This window comes from Crinia signifera, chromosome 3, assembly GCF_055691185.1.
Source record: "Crinia signifera chromosome 3, ASM5569118v1, whole genome shotgun sequence".
Taxonomy (NCBI): Eukaryota; Metazoa; Chordata; class Amphibia; order Anura; family Myobatrachidae; genus Crinia; species Crinia signifera.
The window spans coordinates 196,799,584-196,822,831 of NC_139219.1; the positions used below are offsets into that span (position 1 = coordinate 196,799,584).

Genomic DNA, 23,248 nt, shown 5'->3' on the forward strand with positions numbered 1-23,248 from the left:
ACAACATACGCTTTAAACCGAGGATCGAGCACTGTGGCCAAAATGTATTCCACTGACTTTAACAGACTGACCACCCTCGTATCCTGGCAAAGCGTATGGAGGGCTTCATCCACAATAGCGACATGCTTTGCGGAATCGCTACGCTTTAGCTCCTCCTTCACTTTCTCCAGCTGCTTTTGTAACAGAAACAACAATATTATTGACCCGGCTCACTCTTGATCCCAACTTGGTAAACCTCCGGCAGACGTGTGATATATTTATACACACGGTATCGGGGGAAACCAAGAAGGGGAAGGGAAAGCCGGACAATTGGGCGCACCAATATACTATACCTGATATATATATATATATATATATATATATATATATATATATATCACTGATAAATTCAATAATGTGTGGCTTGCTGCTCTCTATTAAGGCTCCCTGATTCCTTAACAATCGCTACACATGCACAAGAAAATAGTAAAAACTAGAGAGCGCAAGAAACACACGTTTAAATTAATGTGTATTGTTCTAAAATATTACACACAAAAAAAATTCAATAACAGTTAGTACATAAATACAATTCTGTTACAGTTTAATATAAAATAGGGGGGGGGGGGGAGGTGGATGACACCATCCAATTTATGCCAGGTGGTCTATCGCCAAGAACCTTGCAAGGTATTATACTCCAATATTGGATATCTTAGCCTTCAAAGTTTCAAATCCACATAGATGTTATACTTCCAATCTTTAACTGTGTACACCAATAGTCCAAATCGGACGATTTTTATCTGGAGAAGTAGATTTTAGTTGTAGTTAGAGGGCTACACATTGAGCGATAATCTGTGTATAACCAGTTAAGGGTTAAATGCAAGGCAGCACCAGTGTTTTTATGGTTTCACTTGTGTGACAGTCACCTACAAGGAGCTTATATGGTGAAGGAGCGGTCCTGACAGTGTGAGGTAGCGGGTAGCCTTAGATGTAATAATCGGCTTTAGTATCCAGAACCTGACCGCAGTAGCGAAGCCAGCTAACTGCGTCAGGGAGCCGACTGCTCAAACCCAGTTGGGGGCAGACGCTACACGGACAACGGAAACACAGTTCGTTTGTATAGCTACCTCCACTCCTGTCGATTGATTCACGGCATCCGCCGCGCTCCACTTGTCAGGTGAAAGTTCCGTATCCACAGCCCTGTTTTTGGGGGGCTCCTTAGGTGATCAAGGTATCCCATGTTTGGCAAGGTCCAGCTTGGTGGCAGGTGACAGCCAAGTGGGGAGAGGGGCCTTCAGGTCTGACGGTTTCATCAGAAGATACTGCCCCTAGTATTCTGCTGGTTTTTAAAAGACTAAACACCAATCAGATTCACGGAGGTGTGTAGTCACCTGTATTCAGTCATTTAATTATTTCAACATGCATATGCAATCAACAGCAAAACCATTACATGGTATAGTATGTTTTCAATGGCAAGTAAACCGCAACAAGTTTAAAAATTAATAAATTAATTCCCAAGAGGGGGATAGGAATAGTATATTATTTACCCAGGGACGGTGATGACAACTCTTGTAGTTTAAATAACTACTGCAATCAACCTCCTTTACAAAGGTGGAGGTCACAATTTTATTATTTTCAATGTGTAGGGCAATATCCAAAAAAGAAATGTGCTCATAACTAATAGTGTGAGTGAATTTTAAACCAAATGTGGTGTTGTTCAAATAATCAATAAACTTAAGTGCTTCTGTGGGACAGTGGACTGAGTAACTAAATAATACTGGCAGATTCAGTGCAGGCAGCACCAGTGGACTAAATATATAATATAATTAATTAATATATAATATTACAGGCACAGCACCAGAGGTAGGCCCCAGCACAGAGGAGACAGTAGTACTACAGGTACACAGTTAGACTGTTCTCCTAAGCAGAGAGGAGAACAGAGTACACAGCAGCACTGGGGAGACAGCCCCAGCGAATAAAATAATTGGTACTTGTTTCCTAGCACGGCCACAATCGTGGGCATCGTGTGCCTTAACTTTAAGGCACACAATGGCCGCGATTTCCTTTAAAAAAAGCAGTACTCGGGTACATCGCGTCGGTCGTGTGCCTTAACAAGGCACACGATGCGACCGACGCGATGCCCACGATTTCCCCTTAGGCTTCAATGTTAAAATATTTTAACATTGAAGCCTATGCGCGCCCGACGCGATGCCCCCGATTTCTCCATAGGCTTCAATTTTTAAAAATATTTAACATTGAAGCCTATGCGATGGACCCGATTTGTCCATAGGCTTCAATGTTTAATTATTTTAACATTGAAACTGAGTCCATTTAACATAGGAAAAAATGGGAAAAGGCCGAAAAAAGGGCCATTTCTCATTGGGTATGGCCCCGTCATGTGTGTAAAAAAGAATGTCCCCCAATTGTGGCCTCCACCCCCACGATTGACGCGAGCCCGCGAGGGGCGGCGGTGCACGTCCTTCGACCTTTTCATTCCCCTACTATCCACGTCGGCGTGGAGTTGAGAATAGATTAGTGTGGCGAGCGCATCGAGCCACCGAGCCCGAAGCGTGGCGAGCGCACGCTGATACCTGTGAAGCCCGTGAGGGGACGCAGGGATCTGTGAAGGTATCAGCGTCCCCTCGCAAGGCTCGCCACGCTTCGGGCTCGGTGGCTCGCTGCGCTCGCCACACTAATCTATTCTCAACTCCACGCCGACGTGGATAGTAGGGGAATGAAAAGGTCGGAGGACGCGCACCGCCGCCCCTCGGGGGGCTCGCTGCGCTTGCCACGCTTCGGGTTCGCGTCAATCGTGGGGGTGGCGGCCACAATGGGGGGCCATTATTTTTTACACACATGACGGGGCCATACCCAATGAGAAATGGCCCATATTGGCCCTTTTACCATTTTTTACTATGTTAAATGGACTCAGTTTCAATGTTAAAATAATTTAACATTGAAGCCTATGGACACGATGGACCCGATTTCTCCATAGGCTTCAATGTTAAATTATTTTATTATTGAAGCCTATGGAGAAATCGGGTACATCGCGTCGGTCGCGTCGTGTGCGTTTTGGTATGCACCCGACGCGACCAACGCGATAGAAATCGTGGTGGCCGTGCTAGGAAACAAGTACCAAATAATTAATTACAGCACAGCACACCAGAGGTAGACCGCACAGAGGAGACAGTAGTACTACAAGTACACAATTAGACTACACAGCAGCACTGAGAGACAGCCCCAGCGATTAAAAAATATTGCGTTCAAGGTCAAGCTCAAGTTTAAGCCCCAGCAGCAGCAGCACCAATACACCCTCTCCCAACCCACTACTAGACTGGAGTGAAGATGGCGGGCGCAGCAGCCGCTATTTAAAGTCTCACGAAATCCGGTGCCGGGAGATGACGTTCTGACCACGCGGACGGACCCGAGTCAGGCGGGAATCTCCGAGCGCTGCTCGTAACTGGGCTCGGAATGATGACGTTCGTGGGGGCTCGGATCTCTGGAATCTTAGTCTGCACATCTCTATAATTTACCTCTGTGCACCAACAAAAACATAATTCTTCCCTATCCATCCGATCTAACCATGAGACCACCCTTGCTGCCCTAGTAATGCAGGGAAACACAGGGAATGAGAGCTTACTATCTAGAGAAGAGGGTAAGAAACAAAGAGGGTGACAATGAGTTAGTAAGTGTAACAGTGGCGTAACAATAGCCCCGCGGTGGCGGCGAGGCAATATGTAAGTGTTGGCGCCGGGGGGGGGGGTCTGCAGAGCTATTGTAGCACCGCTGCCGTGTCTGTACTGTACAAACGCCGGAGCGGAGGTGAGGGGGACCCCTACGTTCTGTGGTGGGTTTTACTGGGGTAGGACAAACCTGCCCTGGTAGGTTTGTCCCGTCTCAGAAAAACACACCACTCAATGGGGTTAATATAGTTCAGTAGCAGCAACCAGTCTCTGATGTCCATCCCCCTCTTGTGCTCAAACTAGACCAGTGGTAGCCAACCCTAGCCCTCGAGAGCTACCAACAGTTCACATTTTCCAGACAACCTAGCTGCTGCACAGCTGCACTCATTAATCACTGACACATTTTAAAAGATACACAGATGGAGCTAATTAGCTCACTTGTGATTCTGTGAGGAGACCTGCAAAACATGCACTGTTGGTAGCTCTCGAGGACTAGGGTTGGCTACCCCAGAACTAGACCATGCCTCCAGGGAGCTGTGAACAGAATACTATGATAGCAATGCTTGATTACCCACAGCAGGACAACATCAAGGACAGCTGACCAGGCTTCATGATATCACTAGCAGGCTGCCTGAGTTAAGTCTGACTGTCTGTGTGACACAGGCAGTCAGTGTACCCCCCTTGACTAGTCCCCTTGTACACCCCGAGGTCTGCCATTCCTCCTCTATCCCTCTCTGCCAGTCCTCCTCTCTTAATCTGTACACAGTTTTAAACCCCACCCCCACATAGCTCAGCCCACATCTCCACCCACTCTGCTCCTTCCCAGAGAGTCCCTGAACCTATTTTTCTACAAAAATAGCACTGCTCTCTTACAAAAAAATGGAAGCATTTAGATTTGTCTGAGGACAGGAGCTGCAACACTGACCAATTAGTCCAGTGTCATCTATGAGTTATTTTTTCACAAAAATTAATAGGCTTCTCTGATTTGCAGTGGAATAGGGGTTTTGAAACTAAGTAACTAACTTTTTTTTTAGCAGGTCAAACAGACCTAAATGCTGTATTTGGGCTTGGAACCCGTCGACAAGCTGTACTGAGTCTCATCAGGTTCAAAATCTTAACCTACCTACCACTTCGTAAATTATTCCCCATTTATGAAGCAAATTAAAGTGCATTGCAGAACAGTATAGCTTTTATTTAAGATGTAGTATGTTATTTAACTATGTAGTCAAAATCGATTCGAAATCAAATGGACATCGATTGGTGTTCAGCCTCATTTCAATCCCAATGCATGCTCCCGTTTAGCGTAAAATTAACAGTAAAATAGACTGTGCAGGCAAGACTATATAGTACAGATCTGCACTATATAGTCTAAATCAAATTTATTGTGCTTGCTGTTAAATTCGATCCCAAAAGAATCAGAATCGAATTGCAATCAAAATCACACCGTGTGTACACACCTTCAAGCTTACAAAAATGTTAAAATGGAGAGTAATAAACAACCAGCTAATCTGCCATGACTCAACCCCAACCTATAACATGACAGTTAGGAGCTGATTGGCTAGCTGTTTATCAATCACCCTTAGTCACCTATCAGATGTCTGTGTATTTACCATTGGTCAGTCATGGAACATATACATAAATAATACATGGGAAAACGTTTCATTCCACTGCTCTTACATTGTACTTGTAATTATCTCCATTGACTGAATCGGTTATTTGGCTAATTGTGTTTGTCTGCTTTGTTACAGAATGGTTTTCTCTCTGCACTACCTTACTTTGGGTGTTGGTTGTGTATGAACATCACTGGTTACATTGCAGACCTCATGAGAGAGAGGCTAAATTTCTCAACCGTAGCTGTCCGCAAAATATTTAACACATTGGGTAAGTTTAAATATTAGTCAGTGAATTGTGACGTTAATACACATACAATCATTCGTAACTTTGAAGCTGGGCACACACCTAATGATCAGTCTATCTGCAGATCTATTAGATGGATCAGGCAGTGTGTTCTGTAGACACACTGCCTAATCAGTTGTGACTGAGATCACACGTGGATGGGCATTTACATGACCTAGCCCAGTTGTGCTGTCAATCACCACCACTTGGGCAGCAAAACATAGGCCGACGGACCAGCAATATATCAGCCTTTTGCTGGAATGGTTAAAATATCAGCCAGTGATAATACACCTTTAGCGGTCCCCCTCCCCATAGTATATCTGTAATGAGTATTACTGTATGTGTGCTCTCTGTCTGGATAGCGTTTTGCAGGATTTTGCAAATAATCCAAGTTTTTTTGTTAAATTTTCAAAGCTTTCTTGTTATTTATGAACAAATTACAACCACCTCATCCCCATTTGGATTTGCATTGTAGATTTTATAATTTTTTTGGTACTTGTTTCCCAGCACGGCGCCCGTCGGGGTTGATCGCATGCCTTAAGTTAAGATACTTAAGGCATGCGATGGACGCGATGGACCCGATTTTCTGACTTTAACAAGCTCAATTGCCGGTAAAAGTGAAGATCGCGTTGATAGCGTCCATCGCGATCAACGCGATTTTCCCATAGGGAACAATGTTAAATAAATTATAAAGTGAAAATCGGGGTGATCGCGTCGGTCAACCCGAATTTACATAGGTGACAATGTGAAATGGGCCAATATGGCCCATTTCACATTGAATATGTGTAAAAAGTATGGTTAATGCCCCCCCCCCCATTTTAACGCCACCCCGGTATTGACGCCAACGTACGCGTCCTCCGACTTTTTCATACCCCTGCTATCCACGTCGGCGTGGAGTTGAGAATAGAAAGTGTGGCGAACGCGAAGCGTGGCGAGCGCACGCGGATACCTGTGAAGCCCGCGAGGGGACGCGGATACCTGTGAAGGTATCCGCGGGACTCGCTGCGCTTGCCACGCTTCGGGCTCGGTGGCTCGCTGCACTCGCCACACTTTCTATTCTCAACTCCACGCCGACGTGGATAGTAGGGGTATGAAAAGGTCACCACGCTCGCCACGCTTCGGGTTGGCGTCAATACCGGGGTGGCGTTAACAATGGGGGGCATTTGGAACATCAGGGGGGTTTTCTATGAAAATGGGGTGTTTTGGGGCATTTTACATTAAAATCCATGCAAAATCTGGTCTCAGGGACCATTTCACATTGATTCCAATGTAAAAATCGGGTCGATCGTGACAATCGCGATTTTCCGACCCGATGCTTACAATCAAAATCGGTGGCGCCATGCTAGGAAACAAGTACCTTTTTTTTTCTTCTATATTTAATATTATCCCCTATCATTATATATGTACAGTGATTACTGTGTTTATATGCTTTAATAAATAGATTAAAAATGTCTTTACTAGAACTTTTCTAAAGAAAAAAAAATGCATACACACAATGAGATTTTGGCTACGTATGATTATGACTGCAATTTCCCTCGAACTCCCTGGAGTCCAGAACATCTTGACACTAGAACACTAGACTATATACAGTATATAGAGAAATGATATACAATTAAGTTTTTACTGATAAATGTATGTGTATGTGTGTATATGTATGTGTATATATATATATAGAGAGAGAGAGCCACATGATTGGGAAATTTATTTTGGAATCGATAGATATATTTGGTACTCTTTACTTAGTACGGCGCCCGTCGCGGGCATCGCGGGTACATTTATGCCTGCCCGCGACGCGACCGACGCGATGCCCGCGATTTTCCCATTGAAAACCATGTTAAACCTGAAAAATCGCGTCGGTCGCGTCGCGGCCGGCCATAAACGTACCCGCGATGCCCGCGACGCGATGCTCCCGATTTCCCATAGGAAGCAATGTTAAAAGCCGCGATGGACCCGATTTTAGTGTTAAATGCCTCAATCCACCCGATTTGCCCATAGAAATCAATGTTAAATGGGCCACAGAGCCCATTAACCCTTAAATGTCCCCCAAAATTTTTTACGCCACCACACCATCCACGCCAACCCGAAGCGTGGCGAGCGCAGCGAGCCCGCGAGGGGAGGCGGTACGCGTCCTCCGACCTTTTCATGCCCTACTATCCACGTCGGCGTGGAGTTGAGAATAGAATAGTGTGGCGAGCGCAGCGAGCCACCGAGCCCGAAGCGTGGCGAGCGGACGCGGATACCTTCACAGGTAAACGCGTCCCCTCGCGGGCTTCACAGGTGTCCGTGGCCACGCGGACACCTGTGAAGCCCGCGAGGGGACGCGTATAACTGTGAAGGTCTCCGCGTCCCCTCGCGGGGCTCGCTGCGCTCGCCACGCTTCGGGCTCGGTGGCTCGCTGCGCTCGCCACACTATTCTATTCTCAACTCCACGCCGACGTGGATAGTAGGGCATGAAAAGGTCGTAGGACGCGTACCGCCGCCCCTCGCGGGCTCGCTGCGCTCGCCACGCTTCGGGTTGGCGTGGATCGTGGGGTGGCGTAAAAAATTGGGGGGGACATTTAAGGGTTAATTGGGCCTAATTCAGGGTTAATATGGCCAAATCGGGTCAATTGAGCCATTTAACAGTGAAATCGCGGTCAATCAGCTTTTTTAACATTGTTCCCTATGGGAAAATCGCGGTGATCGCGGTCATCGCGGGCATCGCGACCATCCAATTTTACCCGCGATGCCCGCGATGACCGCGATCACCGCGATTTTTACCCGCGATGACCACGATTTTGATCGTTGGCGCCCTTCTAGGTAAAGAGTACCATATATTTATATAAAAAACAAATAGGATAAAAAGAAATATATTCACAATATGAACATTTAATTAATAAAAATGTAATACACTTCTAACGAGAAAAATGTATATTATTAATAGTATTCAATAAGACCAACTCTGGGGTAATATTGTATTTAGTTGTGGGATCTACCTTCATTAAAAGTGTCTCATGCTTAATTATAGTGATATACTCTGGATGATTGAATAGTTTAGATTAGTAGATAGCTCTCCGGTATCTCAAATTAATTAATTTGCAGAAATGGGTGTAGAAGTAGAAATTGTCTGAATAGATCAGTTTATATCAGCTGATATTTAAGGTAACAAAAACATCCCACAGCGGGAAATAAGCAGCAATACCTTTTTTGGGTACTTGTGAGTTATCCGGGCTGCCGATTTTTTCATCGCGCCCGAAATCGTGGGCATCGCGTCGGTCGTGGCCGTTATAAGGAGCCGCGACGCGATGCCCACGATTTCCCATAGACAGTAATGTTAAAAGACACGATGGACCCGATTTCCGACACGATTTCCCATAGACAGTAATGTTAAAAGACGCGATGGACCCGATTTCCCATAGACAGCAATGTTAAAATAAAATTACAATGTGAAATTGGCCAATATGTTTTTAAAAAAAATGTTTCATGGCCCCCCACCACCGTTAACGCCACCCCGCTATTGACGCCAACCCGAAGCGTGGCGAGCGGCGGCGATACGCGTCCTCCGACCTTTTCATGCCCTACTATCCACTAGGGCGTGGAGTGAGAATAGAATAGTGTGGCGAGCGCAGCGAGCCACCGAGCCCGAAGCGTGGCGAGCGCACGCGGACACCTTCACAGGTATCCGCGTGCCCTTGCGGGCTTCACAGGTGTCCGCGTCCCCTCGCGGGGCTCGCTGCGCTCGCCACGCTTCGGGCTCGGTGGCTCGCTGCGCTCGCCACACTATTCTATTCTCACTCCACGCCCTAGTGGATAGTAGGGCATGAAAAGGTCGGAGGACGCGTACCGCTGCGCTCGCCACGCTTCGGGTTGGCGTCAATAGCGGGGTGGCGTTAACGGTGGTGGGGGGCCATGAAACGTTTTTTTTAAAAACATATTGCCCAATTTCACATTGTAATTTTATTTTAACATTGCTGTCTATGGGAAATCGGGTCCATCGCGTCTTTTAACATTACTGTCTATGGGAAATCGGGTCCATCGTGTCTTTTAACATTACTGTCTATGGGAAATCGTGGGCATCGCGTCGCGGCCCCTTATAACGGCCACGACCGACGCGATGCCCCCGATATCGTGTCTTTTAACATTACTGTCTATGGGAAATCGGGGGCATCGCGTCGCGGCCCCTTATAACGGCCACTACCGACGCGATGCCCCCGATTTGGAGCTAAATCGTGGGCATCGCGTCGGTCGGGTGTCCTTAAGTTAACTAAACTTAAGGACAAAATCGGCAGCCCGGATAACTCACAAGTACCCTTTTTTGTGAGTCGTTATGGACACAAGTCCTGCAGCAGCAGTATAGGAGTCGTCCAAGCGGCTCTAGCTACACCCGCCCGGGGGCCATCATCCGTTGACATATTCAGCAGGGAGCGAGCCATCCTATTCGGATGGTAAGTGTCGGTGCACTGAAGATAGCTGCGATGTTAGGCAAGTAAAGTTGCTGTGATGGCAATGTGGAAGCCAGCCGATGGAAAGTTATTTTCTGCACGGTAAGAAAGTGGAAGCCCATCCAGATGGTCAATTGCTGTATGGGATATTTAAGTGCCCCAACCCTGGACGGGTTTCTCTGCTATAGCAACACAGCGGTTTCATCAGAAGGAAGTTTAGTATAGTAAAATATTGGTTTGCCAACAGTCTATTTTTTTCTTGCAATGCCGAACCCACAGGACTGCACATTAGCATCGCAAGCTGTATACACACTGGCCCTTATTCTGGTTCAGTCGCAAAGGCAAATTCCTTCTCACGGACAAAACCATGTGCACTGCAGGGGGGCAGATGTAACATGTGCAGAGAGATTTAGATTTGAGTGAGTTATTTTGTTTCTGTGCAGGGAAAATACTGACTGCTTTATTTTTACACTGCAATATAGATCTCACTTTGAAGTAAAACCCCACCCAAATCTAATTCTCTCTGCACAGGTTACATCTGCCCCACCTGGCGTGCACATGGTTTTGTCCATTTGAGAAGGAATTTGCCTTTGCGAATGAACCAAAATAAGGGCCACTGTGCTATTTGTACAAACTTTTCTTCCGATTATGACTATAGAGTTAAAATCGGAAGCTCAAATCACGCTGTATATATGCACCGTTAGCCAAGGATGTACTATAGAGTTGTTAAAATTACACAGAAACTTTTTTTCTGGTTAGTGGTTGTTACAGAAAAGACAGGGCCTTTACCTGGAGAGTAAATGATTAAACATTTATTAAAAAGAAGAAAAAAGTTTACATGGTTTCAGATGTTTTCCACAAGAACTAAAGTGAACTTGATATACAGAGAGTCTTCTCTGCCCACGCAATTTCCTGACTCCAGCGAGAACACCACAGCAATTACTATGTATGAGCGCTAGCAGTTACTTTACTGGTGTCCTCAGAAATCTCTGCTCAGGAAATGATTCACTTCCACAAACCTGTTTCATAAAGTTTGTCATTGTATTTGTTTTTTTTAATAGAAAATGTATCATTTGTAAATCATTGAAAGTAAATCTGTAATTTGCCTCTTTTACATTACAATGCTGATTGTCTTCAATTCTTCCAACACATATCATGACTCCAGGAAAATGTGTGATCAGCATATAATTAAAAATGATTCCCCTTCATCTATTGAGGCCAGGAACAGACCTGCATGATGGGTTATCATGCCGATAGTTGGGCCAATTCCCTTTGCCCTACACTGTAGCCAGTATACATTACCCAATGTAACGATCAGTCCCTCATTCTGTCCTTCATTACAGTACACTGGGTCACATACGATATAATCTGGTTGGCCATGCAGCACAGCTGTTCAAGAAGATGTCACCTGCCACCCACGACAGCGGGATACACACTAGCATGATTTGTTCCGATACAGCAATATCACACTGGTGTGTACCTGGCCTAAGACTAGGATTAAGAAGGATCCAAATGTGTTTTCTATAAAGATTGACAATAACTCCAGTGCATGTATACAGATACCCTGTATACAGCAGGGGTCTTCAACCTTTAAGACAGTGTGGGCCACATATAAAAATTTCAATGAAGCCTGAGGGCCACTAAGCTACAAATGGAGCCACGCTCATTCATGCCGCTCTCAGCATGTGTCTGCATGAGGCTCGTGCACCCCATTCGTGGCAATAGATGTGAGTCGCTTGTGCGTCCCTGTCCCGGTGATCGGAGATGGGTAGTATCAGCATGCTGGCACTACAGATGAGCGTGGCTCCATCTGTATGCTGTGGTATTTAGCAGAGTTCCCATAGACATCACAGCTCCCCCATAACCACAGCGCAGCGCTTCATGGATGGACAGCGCAGCCCTTCATACTCAGCACATAACCCCCACCAATAGATTGTCAGCACAGCCCCCCCCCCCCTTACAGAACCTGCCTGAACACAGTCCTGTTCAGGCTGCAGACCTCAGTGTCCCACCGTGACCGCAATGAAATAGCGGGGTGGTCAATACCGTGTCAAGAAGCGAATGTCCATACACACACACCCTTCCCCAGCCACTTCACTTGTGTCCTGCAACCAAGGGGACTACAGCACCCTCATGTGGCAGTGTTTTTATATATATATATATATATATATATATATATATATACTTTAAACGGTACTTGTGTATTAGCACGGCACCCACAATTTTCATTGTAGTGCATCTATCGCATCGCGATTTTTAATTGTACAAGCACCCTGATGGGTGCTTACAATGTTAAAAGCACCCCCATTTTCAATGCTACCCCCACTACCAATGCCAACCCGAAGCATGACAAGCGCAGCGAGCCCGCGAGGGGTGGCGGTACGCATCCTCCGACCTTTTCATACCCCCACTATCCACGTCGGCGTGGAGTTGACTTTAGATAGTGTAGTGAGCCACCGAGCCCAAAGCGTGCCGAGCGGACGCGGATTACTTTACATGTACACACGCCACGCTTCAGGCTCGGGCACTATCTAAAATCAACTCCACGACGACGTGGATAGTGGGGGTATGAAAAGGTCAGAGGACGTGTACCGCCGACGTTGATAGTGGGGGTCGCGTTGACAATGGGGGTGCATTTAACATTGTAAGCATTCATCAGGGTGCTTGTACAATCAAAAATCGCATTGCATTGCATGCCATTTGCTGGCATGCGATGCTATGCGATATTTAATTGTACATTCCAGTTATTTTAATGTGAATATCGCATTGCATATACCATCGCATACCACTAAATTTAGTGGTATCCGATGGGCGCCGTGATAATACACAAGTACCCTTTAAACTAAAGTGGGCCACAGGGTGAAGACCACTGGTATACAGTATACAATTGTGAGTATGTTTGTGTATGTATTTCTAGAATTATATATTTTAGATATAAATTCCAATTTTGGATATTTTCTAGGAATGATTGGACCTGCAGTGTTCCTGCTGGCGGCTGGTTACACCGGATGCAGTTATACTCTGGCAGTTGTATTCCTCACACTGTCAACCACATTTGGAGGATTCAGTATGTCTGGATACAACATAAATCATTTAGACATTGCACCGTCGTAAGTGTTTTTTTTCCATTTTTAAATTAATGAAATTGCTAAAGTATCTTGCACCAAAAGAGACATCAAGTTGCTGTATATCTTAGGTTCATTACAGTGTTATCCATCTGCTCTGATAAGCAACTGATTTTTTAATTAATAGATTTCTTAATAGTTTGATTATTTTTCTTTTGATACATTTATATTTATGTATGATAACATTCAGTGCAACAAAGTGGGCCTAGTAGAATTTTATGCCGGGTCGCCCTCAGTCACCCTCACCCTGGTGTTAGGTATAGACAGCCCTTATACTCAGCATAGCAAGGGTGACCAGTGCAAACAATATATACTGAATACACAATCAGTTAAAACGCAATAAAGATTGGTTGAGAGAACATTAATATTAGCTAATTTAACGAGATGGATGTGTACAAACACAGTGCTATAAAGATAATCACATGGAGATCAGTAGATACCAAAGAAATATAAACCATCCGCGAAAATATTTGCTCTACCTCTACCTTGGTCTCCCAAGCAAAAGAATTGCATCGCTTCCAGATGGTACAAAATGTGGCTACCAGGTTATTAACCAACAAGCCCCATCCTGTGTTCCCTTCACTGGCTACCTGTAAGATGGTGGCTTGCTGACTTTCAAAGACCTACATGGCCAGGGTATGGTACTTGAAACAGCTTCTACATCCTTACCGACCCACTCAATTACTGCAATCTGTAGATGATGGACTAGTAAATAGAATCTCCGTAAACTCATCTGATGGTCTGGCTTTCAGCTTTGTGGCTCCTGCTCTATGGAACTCTCTTTCTCACACAGTTCAACTCTAGAATCCTTCAAAAATTTACTCAAGACTTTCCTGTTTTCTCAAGCATTTCACTAATATCCATTGTTAAGCTTGTTTTGTTTTTTTGTGCTGTAAAGGAAAATGTAAAGCACTTTGAGTCCTTCTACAGAAAAAAAAACTGCTATATAAATAATATTATAATCTTCCTCCTCCCTTTTTCCTTCTTCTGCTTCCTCCTCCTCCTCACAAGCTAATCCCCGGCATCGGTTTCTGCACTACTTGTCAGATGTTGGGAAGGGAATCGGTACATCTGTCAGACCAGACTTATGTCTACAGTCATTAGGTCGACATGGGTCAAAGGTCGACATGGGTCAAGGTCGACATGGGTTTAGGTCGACAGTCATTAGGTCGACATAAGTTTTTTACCCGAATGTCGACACAGTCACCATGGACACAGTTGGAGTTGAACTCCAGCCCCTAGCTTCGCTCGCAATGCTTCGTGCACGGTGCCTCGCTATGCTCGGCACACTATTTTATTCTCCCACCACGCCCTAGTGGATGGTTGGGCATGAAATACCGTCTGTCGGCTCAAAAAACAGTGAAAAACTCATGTCGACCTAATGACTGTCGACCTTGGCCCATGTCGACCTTTAACCCTGTTGACCTTGGGGCCAGTCGACCTTCCAGGGTCGACCTAATGACTGTCGACCTAAGTGTGGTCTGACAGATGACCGTTTCCCTTGGGAAGGGCAGAGCTGAGCTAAAGGGAAGAGACTAAAAATCTCTAAAAAACACTATCTAAAGAGGGCATTGTTTTAGAAGCACTTGGTCCAAAAACGGTTAACAATAGAAGTTTGTTAAATCTGTGCTGATCACATTTCCCACCTTAGTCTATGTAAATTTTAGGGCATGGGAGACATTTTTACAGAATTCCTTATAGTTTACGTGAAACTGAAATAGATTGCTAAAGATTCCCCCTATATTCTAATACAGATTTTACATTGTGCAAGTCCTGTGTTGTCTCCTTGTCATATTTAATGTAGAATATAAACCGATTTATATTGTTTAATCTATTCCATTGCAACTGCTCTTTAACAAAATCTGAAAACTATCCTCTAATTAGTGTAGCATAAAACATTAGATTAAATGAGTTACTCAGCAATATCATTATTACAGCACAATAATCACAGTTTTGTTGCACCATCTATTGTCTAAAGACAAGTTATTAGTGAGAGTTGTAAAGGAGCATTCTTGTGTGAGCTCAGATATATATATATATATATATATATATATATATATATATATATATATATATATATATATATATATATATATATATATATATATATATATATATATATATATATATATATATATATATATGTGTGTGTGTGTTTTGAAGGAAAGTACACTTGTTTACCATAGGCTATGCCAGTTTTTGTAATAGTAATAGTAAAAATAAACAATATTAATGTTTTGCAGCTTTGCTGGGCTATTACTTGGAATTACAAATACATTTGCCACTATTCCTGGAATGGTCGGTCCAGTTATTGGCAAAGCTTTAACTCACGAAGTAAGTATTGTAGTAGTAATTTTTGTGTTTCAGTCATGGGATAGTATGTTTTCCACAATTCATTTGGAGGTCAATTAGAGCAGTATTACATTATGCAACATTTTATTGTAACCAGCTTATTTTGAATGTTGCCTTATTACTGTTCAATAATATCTTAGGGAGAATCAACTAGTCCTGATCATTTACCGGGTGAAAAAGGTAACCTCCGGCTTTATCGCCCTGGTCTATGCCATTAAAACCTCTTTTTCTTCTCACCCCATAAATGAACAGGCATTAACATATAGAATTCAATGTACGTACTTGTAAATGGTGAACATGATTGCAGCACAGAACAGTTTATTTATTGGGGATTTCTTGTCAAGCCTACTCAGGCTAAAAATAAAACAAATCCCCATTAACTGCAGCCTTGCTAACTCAATTAGCCTTGTTGCTTCAATTAGCCTGCAGTAAATTACTACGGCTAATTGAATATCCCCTAAATTTCACCTGAAATTAGTATTTGAAACAGAAATTTCATCTCAGGAAGGCAGCATTGATTTGTGGAACGAAAAAGGCAAGTGGGATTGTAAAGGAAGATGGTCACAGATGTAAACGGGGGAGGATTGGGTTAGGTCTTTGCAAGTGAGTTTCAGAAGCTTGAATTATATTGTGAAAGGGAAGAGGTGCTAGTGTAGGGCTTGAAGGAAAGGGGAGGCAGATGTAGTATTTTAGAGAGGAAGCTGAGCTGACATCTGCATTGAGGACAGATTGGAGCAGAGAGAGATGGGAGTTAGGGATGCCAGATAGGAGAAGGTTACAGTAGTCTTAGTAGCTTTTTGGGTAAGAAAGGGTCTGATCCTAGAAAGATTTTGGAGCTGCAAATGGCAGGACTGTGAAAGGTACTTTAATATGTAGTTTGAAGGCAATAGAGTATTCCTGGAGGACTCTATGACAGTCCACTTGAGGGTAGAGAAAATGGTACTGCTGTCAATAGATAATAAAATTGTGGGAGATGAGGTTAAGTGGGAAGGTGGCAAAATTGTCAGATAAGTCTTAAACATGTTCAGTTTAAGAAAGTGCTGGGACAGACACAAATATATGGCAGAGAGACAATTGGACAATTTTGAATCAAAGTGAGGAGGGAGAGGTCACGGGAGAAAAGATTTGGGTATCTTCAATATAAACAACAGCATATCGATGATACTGGAGATCAAAAGAGCTGATGAGTTAACCAAAAGAGTACATACATATAGAGGGAGAGAGCCAAGAATAAAACCTTTGAGGAAAGCTATAGTTAGTAGAAGGGTAGTCATGAGAGGAGACAAAAAAGGAATGGTTAGAGAGGTGAGAGGGCCGTATTCCATAAACCAGTGACTGATTTGCAGGAGGAGAAGATGGTCCACAGTATCAATAGCAGCTGATAGTAGTTGCCCTTGGATATGGCAGCTAGAAGATCATTGCTGAGTTTTGTGAGACTAGTTTCAGTGGAGTGGAGAAGATGGAAGCCAGACTGAAATGGGTCAAGCAGCGAGTGGAAGAAATGAAAGGTGGTAAGACTGTTGTAGGCAATACACACAAGGAGATGTAGCAGCAGAGGCAGGAGGGGAGCAAGTGGGGAGGTGGAAGAGTAGGAGGACCAGGTGAGGGCCATGACTGCATCTCAAGATACAGGGGAAAAAGTCATAGTTGGTAATATGGATGGGAAGGGCATGCTGGATATAAAAGGTGCTTAGGATCTGGTGGAACGTGATGTCCAAACATATGGAGTCAATTCTAATTCTAAAGTAGTTGGCAAAGTCAACATGGCTTGGGCAGAGGAGGAAGTTAAAAGTGGCAAAGACACCTGGGGTTTAAGAAATGGGTGCAGATGAGGTTCTTGCAATATAAAACTGTTTAGAGAGGGGAGAGGGCAGCACTGGAGGATTAGAGTAGAAGTTTTAGATGGAGGAAATCTGCCTAGGAGCGAGATTTCTTCCACTGTTTATTGGTTCGTGAACAATTTAGAAGGTTTCTGGTGCATTTAGAATGCCAGGGTTGAGGTCTGGATCTGCATGAGTATGTAGTACTCTCTGGAGCAACAAAGTCGAGTGCTAAAGTATAGGAGGTATTGTGTAGGGAAATAGCTTGTTCCTGACAGAAGATCGAGAGAATAGAGCAGTGAGTCGAGCAGGGAGGATAAGGATACAGTGTCGATAGCCTCAATTAGTACATAGTTACAATTAGTGATGGTAGCTTTAGGAGGCAGAGGTGGGGAAGTAGTGAGAGATAAAAGAGTATAGGTGATGGTACAAGAGTGGGAATCTGGAATTGATGTGATCAAATATCACCACACTCAGTGAAGTCCTGATCAATTGATTGCCAACTCGCATGGGAGGGTGAGGAGGTCCATTGGGAGAGACCAAACTATGATGTACGGGGTTTAAAAACAGAGGATTCTGTGGGGATATTGACAGGGATGAATTCACCTTAGATGAACCCCAGAGAATGAGTTGCAGAAGAGGTGTCACAGTGAGTTTCAGTAATGGTAATAATATTCAAGGAGTTGGAGATGGAAAGGTAATGTATGGGGGCCAGTTTATAACAGACAGATCCGGCATTCCAGGGGGCACAGGAGATCTAGACAGAGTTAAGGTGCCCATACACTTATCCGAGAAATCGGCCCAATTCTGATGTGTTGGACGGGACCGCACATCGGGTCTGACCCTACAGATTGAACCTGCTGCAGGTGTGTGCCAGCGGTAAAACTTTGTGCAGGGGCTGTGCTGAGTTTCTGGGGTATGTGGGTGACCATGCAGCATCGCAGCGGGGGCAGGCAGTGTCCACTCAGCACTTCCACACACCCGGGGCACTCGGTGCAGACCAGCACCGCCACTGCCCAGTTGTTTTTTTAACTCTCCTGCCCCCACAGCTCCCCAGGAGTTGACATGGGATAAACCACATGCCCAAATCATTAGTGAGCTCTCACTGGGAGCTGCCGGGAGAGCTCAGGGAAAATTGGGTCTGACTTGTTCTGAGAACAGTGTATTGGGGGCCTTTTATGGGAGTGATGTGAATGGGATTATAAGGATTGCTGTAACATTAAAGTGAGATTAATTTGACGAAGAGAGAGTAGTGATGGTGCAGGCTCCAGAGTAAGGAAGGGAACCTGCAAGGAAGGAGTTTAGTGTGATGCACGTGTGAGAGTCTATGGCATCCACTAATCTGAGACAGGCTGGAAGTGGTCATCTATGATGTCTCATACCCTCAAAAACAACTGGGCATGCCTGCATTTTGTCACACACCCAGAATACAGCAGGTTTCCACCCTCAAATGCCGGTTTCTTGTCAGCCAAACTGTACAAGGATTACGATTACAATCCATACACATTTTCTCGAATTCCCTTGCTCGTGCACGACTGGATCGGTATGCAAGTGCAGTCATTCGATAATCGCTCTACTTGTGAATTTTCTAATTAGCAATCAACTCTGAATCAGGCCATTATCCCACACAGTAGTACCCTTACTCGGGAGGGCAGAGTCCAAGTGACTCCTACTTGTATACATTTACCTGCTGTTTACCCTCAGTATATACTATATACAGTATATAATGATTGTAAAGTTCAGGTACAGTATATAATGAGGGTAAACAGAATGTAGGTGTACACAGTATATAGACAGGAAGAATGTATATACAGTTTATAGTCCGGGTATACAGTAAGTAGGTTTATATAGAGAGGGTAGATGGCAGGTAGGTGTGTATATAGTAAGGGCTGACAAAGTGTAGGATCCCTTTACTCAAAGATGGCGCAGATCTTCAGACCCTGCACCAAGAATCCAGCACCAGGTAGCACAGCAGATGACCAGGCCAATGGACTCAGCACTGGAAGTCCACTTCCAGGACCCAGAGTGTGGCCTCCCCTCCTGCAACACCGGGTATGGGCCCTGTAGATTCTCACTTTGTACACTGCCGAGCTGTCTGCGTGAGCTCCCTCCCGCACACATCACTTCTAGGCCCGTAGAGCCTCAGAGAAAGGTGGCAACTGGAGCACACACAGCACAGTGGGGGGGGGGGGGGGGGTTTCAATTACTGTATGCAGCAAGTACGCTAGTAACATACAGTCTGATTCTTTGTAAGATCTGAGAAGAAGAGAGGCTGCTGGCAGATTTGCAGATCCGAGTGCTGTCCAAAGACTCAGCATCAGATCTGCTACCTGCGTGCAAGGCCAGGAAATCTCACCCTCTGATGCAGATACTGGCATGAACACTCCCAAAAAATGTGGGTGACATGCCACTATTTCGAGTAACACTGGCTAACCATGCCCCCTCTCTACCCAAAAATAGTTGCAGCATGTCACTCATGCTGTGGCTTGGGGGACTGCACATGACCACGCAGGACCCATTTTGCACATGCACAGAACGTGTCCTGCACATGCTCAGACCCACAACAATCTTTGTAGTATGCAAACAATCAGGTTTGTGTACTACACTGATTCAGGCCTATTATAAATGTCAATACATTAAAGCCATGATAACTCCCACTATAGAGCTTTAGAATTATTCCAAACAATAAGTGATGGATATTTGTTGTTTTTTACAGAATACCGTTGAACAATGGCAAGTTGTTTTCTACATTGCTGCTGCCATTAATGTTTTTGGAGCCATCTTCTTTGCCATATTTGCCAGTGGTACAGTTCAAGACTGGGCAGTGAGGACTAATATGCCACAGAGAAGCTGAGGACAAGTTGCCCATACACAGAATGCCTTGGAATGACTCACTTTTACTTGGAAATTGTCCTCAACACGAACATTGCACTTAAAATTCAAGATGGAGTCCTAGGTTATGAATAAGGCTTTACATAAGTCAGCTGACTGTAAACAAGACAGTTTTCGCCTGTTTTCATAATTTTTGACAACTCAATATGAATGTTTGTTCCAAAGAGGAATCTGATTCTTAAAAGGGAATTTCTTACTTCAAGCACTTACGAAGTACAAAGACTCAGACAATTAGTACATGTATAACTGTGCTCTTCTTAGTGTTTGTGGCATAGTTTGATGTACTGTACTGTGTGTTGCTTTCATGTTACAAAGCACAGCTGACACAAGTGTGATCATTTATGTATTAAGTGCCTTCTGAATTAACAATTTGCAACCATAACACATTCTATTTGTGAAAAGATGGTGATCCTATGTGAGCCTCTGGGAAATCATGAGCTATACAAAAAAATGATTCCAAATTGTTTACATGTGAAGTAAAGGGAATAAGTAATTACGCAATTAAAACCTGACTTTATCTTATGAAAGGAAGATGGTGATCAAAACATGTTTACAGACATATCCACTGAATCATCTGAATAACACATGTGTACATGTTCAAGTCTATTCATGTATATTATGTTTTCATTTATCAGAGTCAAAGCCTGTTTTTTATGGGCTTCAAGAACGCTCCTTAATGACTTTGCGTTAATACCCTCGTGTATGCGACATTGCAGCTTGTAATATTCTCTGGATGAATGCTATATTGAAGCACAGCATTGTGGTACACACCATACTGTATACATTATCATGTAATGTTGCACTACCAGTCAAAGAACCTAGGCAGTCACCTAGAGCACCAGGATGAGGGCACATCTAAAACCTTGTGTGTGATATTGGCACTTGTTCAGTGTTCTTGTTTACACCATGGAGTCCTGACGTTGGGACGAGCTGCTAAAATGGAGAGCCAGCTTCTTTTTTTGTCATGTTACCTGTACCTACTGTACTCCTCCAGGTTGGCAATTGTTTAGTAGTATGGTGTTGGGAAATAATGTCACATCTCATTGTCACAATTAATGCTTCAAGAGCAGGTGATGCCCCCCTCATTACCTCAGAAGGTGGAAATGGGTGCAGGGTCCCTGAGAATGTAAGTGTAGGAGGAGGGGTGTGATTGGGGAGTTTCACTCAGAATATAGTAAGAAATGAAACTTAATACCAGACAAATGCAGAGACGTTGTAACACTAATGATGTATTTAGAAGGGATCCTGCTCACCTGCCAACAAATCAAAAAATGTACTCTCAGTGGCTAAGAATATAACTCAAGCTTATGTGGCTGTCTGTACTGCTCCAACAATGTCTATTGCATGACTCTGATGCACTCTGCTTACCAACGTTGGGGGGTGCCGGCAGTTGGAATACAGATGCCAGATTCCCAATGCTGTCAGAAGAGTGTCACTGGAACTCCGGCACTGCCCTCAATGCCGACACCAGAATCCTGACTGTCAGCATCCCCTACGACAGTACGTATGTCAGGGTTGGTTAGGGTTAGGCCATGAGGGAGTTATGTTTAGGCACCATAGGGGATGTTAGGGCATGGGGGGAATGGTTAGGGTAAGTACAATGGGGTGTTGTTTGGATTAGGCTGCAGGGGGGTTAGGCACTAGAAACTGACTTATTGTTAGGCACTAAGGGGGTGGTTAGGGATAGGCTGGGGTGAGTTAGGCTGCAGGTACAGCTGGTTAGGGAGGGGGGGGTAGCAGAGGAGGGCTAGAATACTTACCTAGCAGATATTGGGATTGTACACATCAGGGTGGCAATGTCAGTCTACTGACCACCAGCATCCCAAAAGCCAGAAACCCACACCCAACCTGTATGACCTATTGAATAGAATTACTTCACTCAAAAGTACAGTGCATACAAGTCTGTTTTTATGTCATGAATTATTTTTCCCTAAGTGTAAGTGTTGCATTCCTGGCTAGTCCGTATGCTGCATTCCATAGTAATGTTGTTTTACCTGGGTCCACAATACACTCAAATTCATTGTGTGGCAAATGTTTGAGTGAAATGTCATTATAAATGATTCCACATTTTTGTCACAAGGTGGCAGTAGTGGTATAAACACAGTGCCTTCTATGTAGAACTGGTGTAATTTGTCAATGTTATGTTAGTTATGTTTTGTTGGGTCCTTAGCAAATGACACTACAATGCAATAAAAAAAAAATCCTAACCTATATTGTGGTATATATATTTATATTTTAACATTTCTTGAGAATTTTAGAAAATTCTGTTCAAATCCCTACTTTTTGATGTTTCATCTGGAAATAATCAAGCAGACACTTATCCTAAAGGTGGCCATACACATGCAGATTTATCTGCAGATCTTATTGGTATAAGGGAAAGGGGTTTTTTTTGTCCGTGTACAAGTGTTCACTGTGATAACTCAAGAGAATGAGTGTGAGTTTATGTAAAGTTCCACAATGAAAAAGAGTATATTGGATACAATCGTATCGATTCGTCATGTATGTGGAGGTGCTCCCTGGAGAGTGATATTATGTTGCATAAAGAAGACAGAAAAAGACTCTCTCTTTTTTTGGGGCACAACTTGTATTTGATATGATTCTTATTTTAAAAATTACCTTTTTATTTGTTTTTAATTAAAATATATGAGCCAATTACAACCACACAAACGTTTACACATACAAAACATAAAACATACAGATTTCAAACGGTGGTGATCTTGTGTATCCCTGCGCACCCCCTTGCTGCCTGGGTCTACCTTCCTGGTGTCTTCCCACAAGGCACCGAAAGAGACTGAAATATAGGAGGGTGGGTGGAAGTGACCTTTGGCGCACTGGGTGTGGAAGTTTCTCTAATCAACAGTGGAATAGGTTGATTAAAATCCAAAATTTATTTCAGAAACATGGTACGATAAAACGGACACAAAAGTGACAAATGCAATACAATATAATAAATCCTTCCTCACCCAGCTAGAGGGGTGGAGCCAGGATGGTGTAGACAGAGTGTTCCAATTGGGTACACCCTGTAGGCTCCACAGACTTTAGACTAGGTAGTACTTGGCACACGTGGTGTTAAAAGCACAAAA

At 43.9% G+C, this 23,248-nt stretch overlaps 1 protein-coding gene across 1 annotated transcript in view; it reads left to right on the forward strand.

Annotated features, from left to right (window-relative positions):
- Positions 1–22,376, forward strand: part of SLC17A5 (solute carrier family 17 member 5) — a 79,953-nt gene extending 57,577 nt beyond the window's left edge. The window contains exons 8-11 of the mRNA XM_083177202.1: positions 5,408–5,540; positions 12,939–13,086; positions 15,345–15,435; positions 19,990–22,376. Coding sequence (XP_083033328.1) covers positions 5,408–5,540; positions 12,939–13,086; positions 15,345–15,435; positions 19,990–20,127 — 510 coding nt within the window. The 3' untranslated portion in view covers positions 20,128–22,376. The remainder of the gene's footprint in view (positions 1–5,407; positions 5,541–12,938; positions 13,087–15,344; positions 15,436–19,989) is intronic.
- The last annotated feature ends 872 nt before the right edge of the window (positions 22,377–23,248 follow it).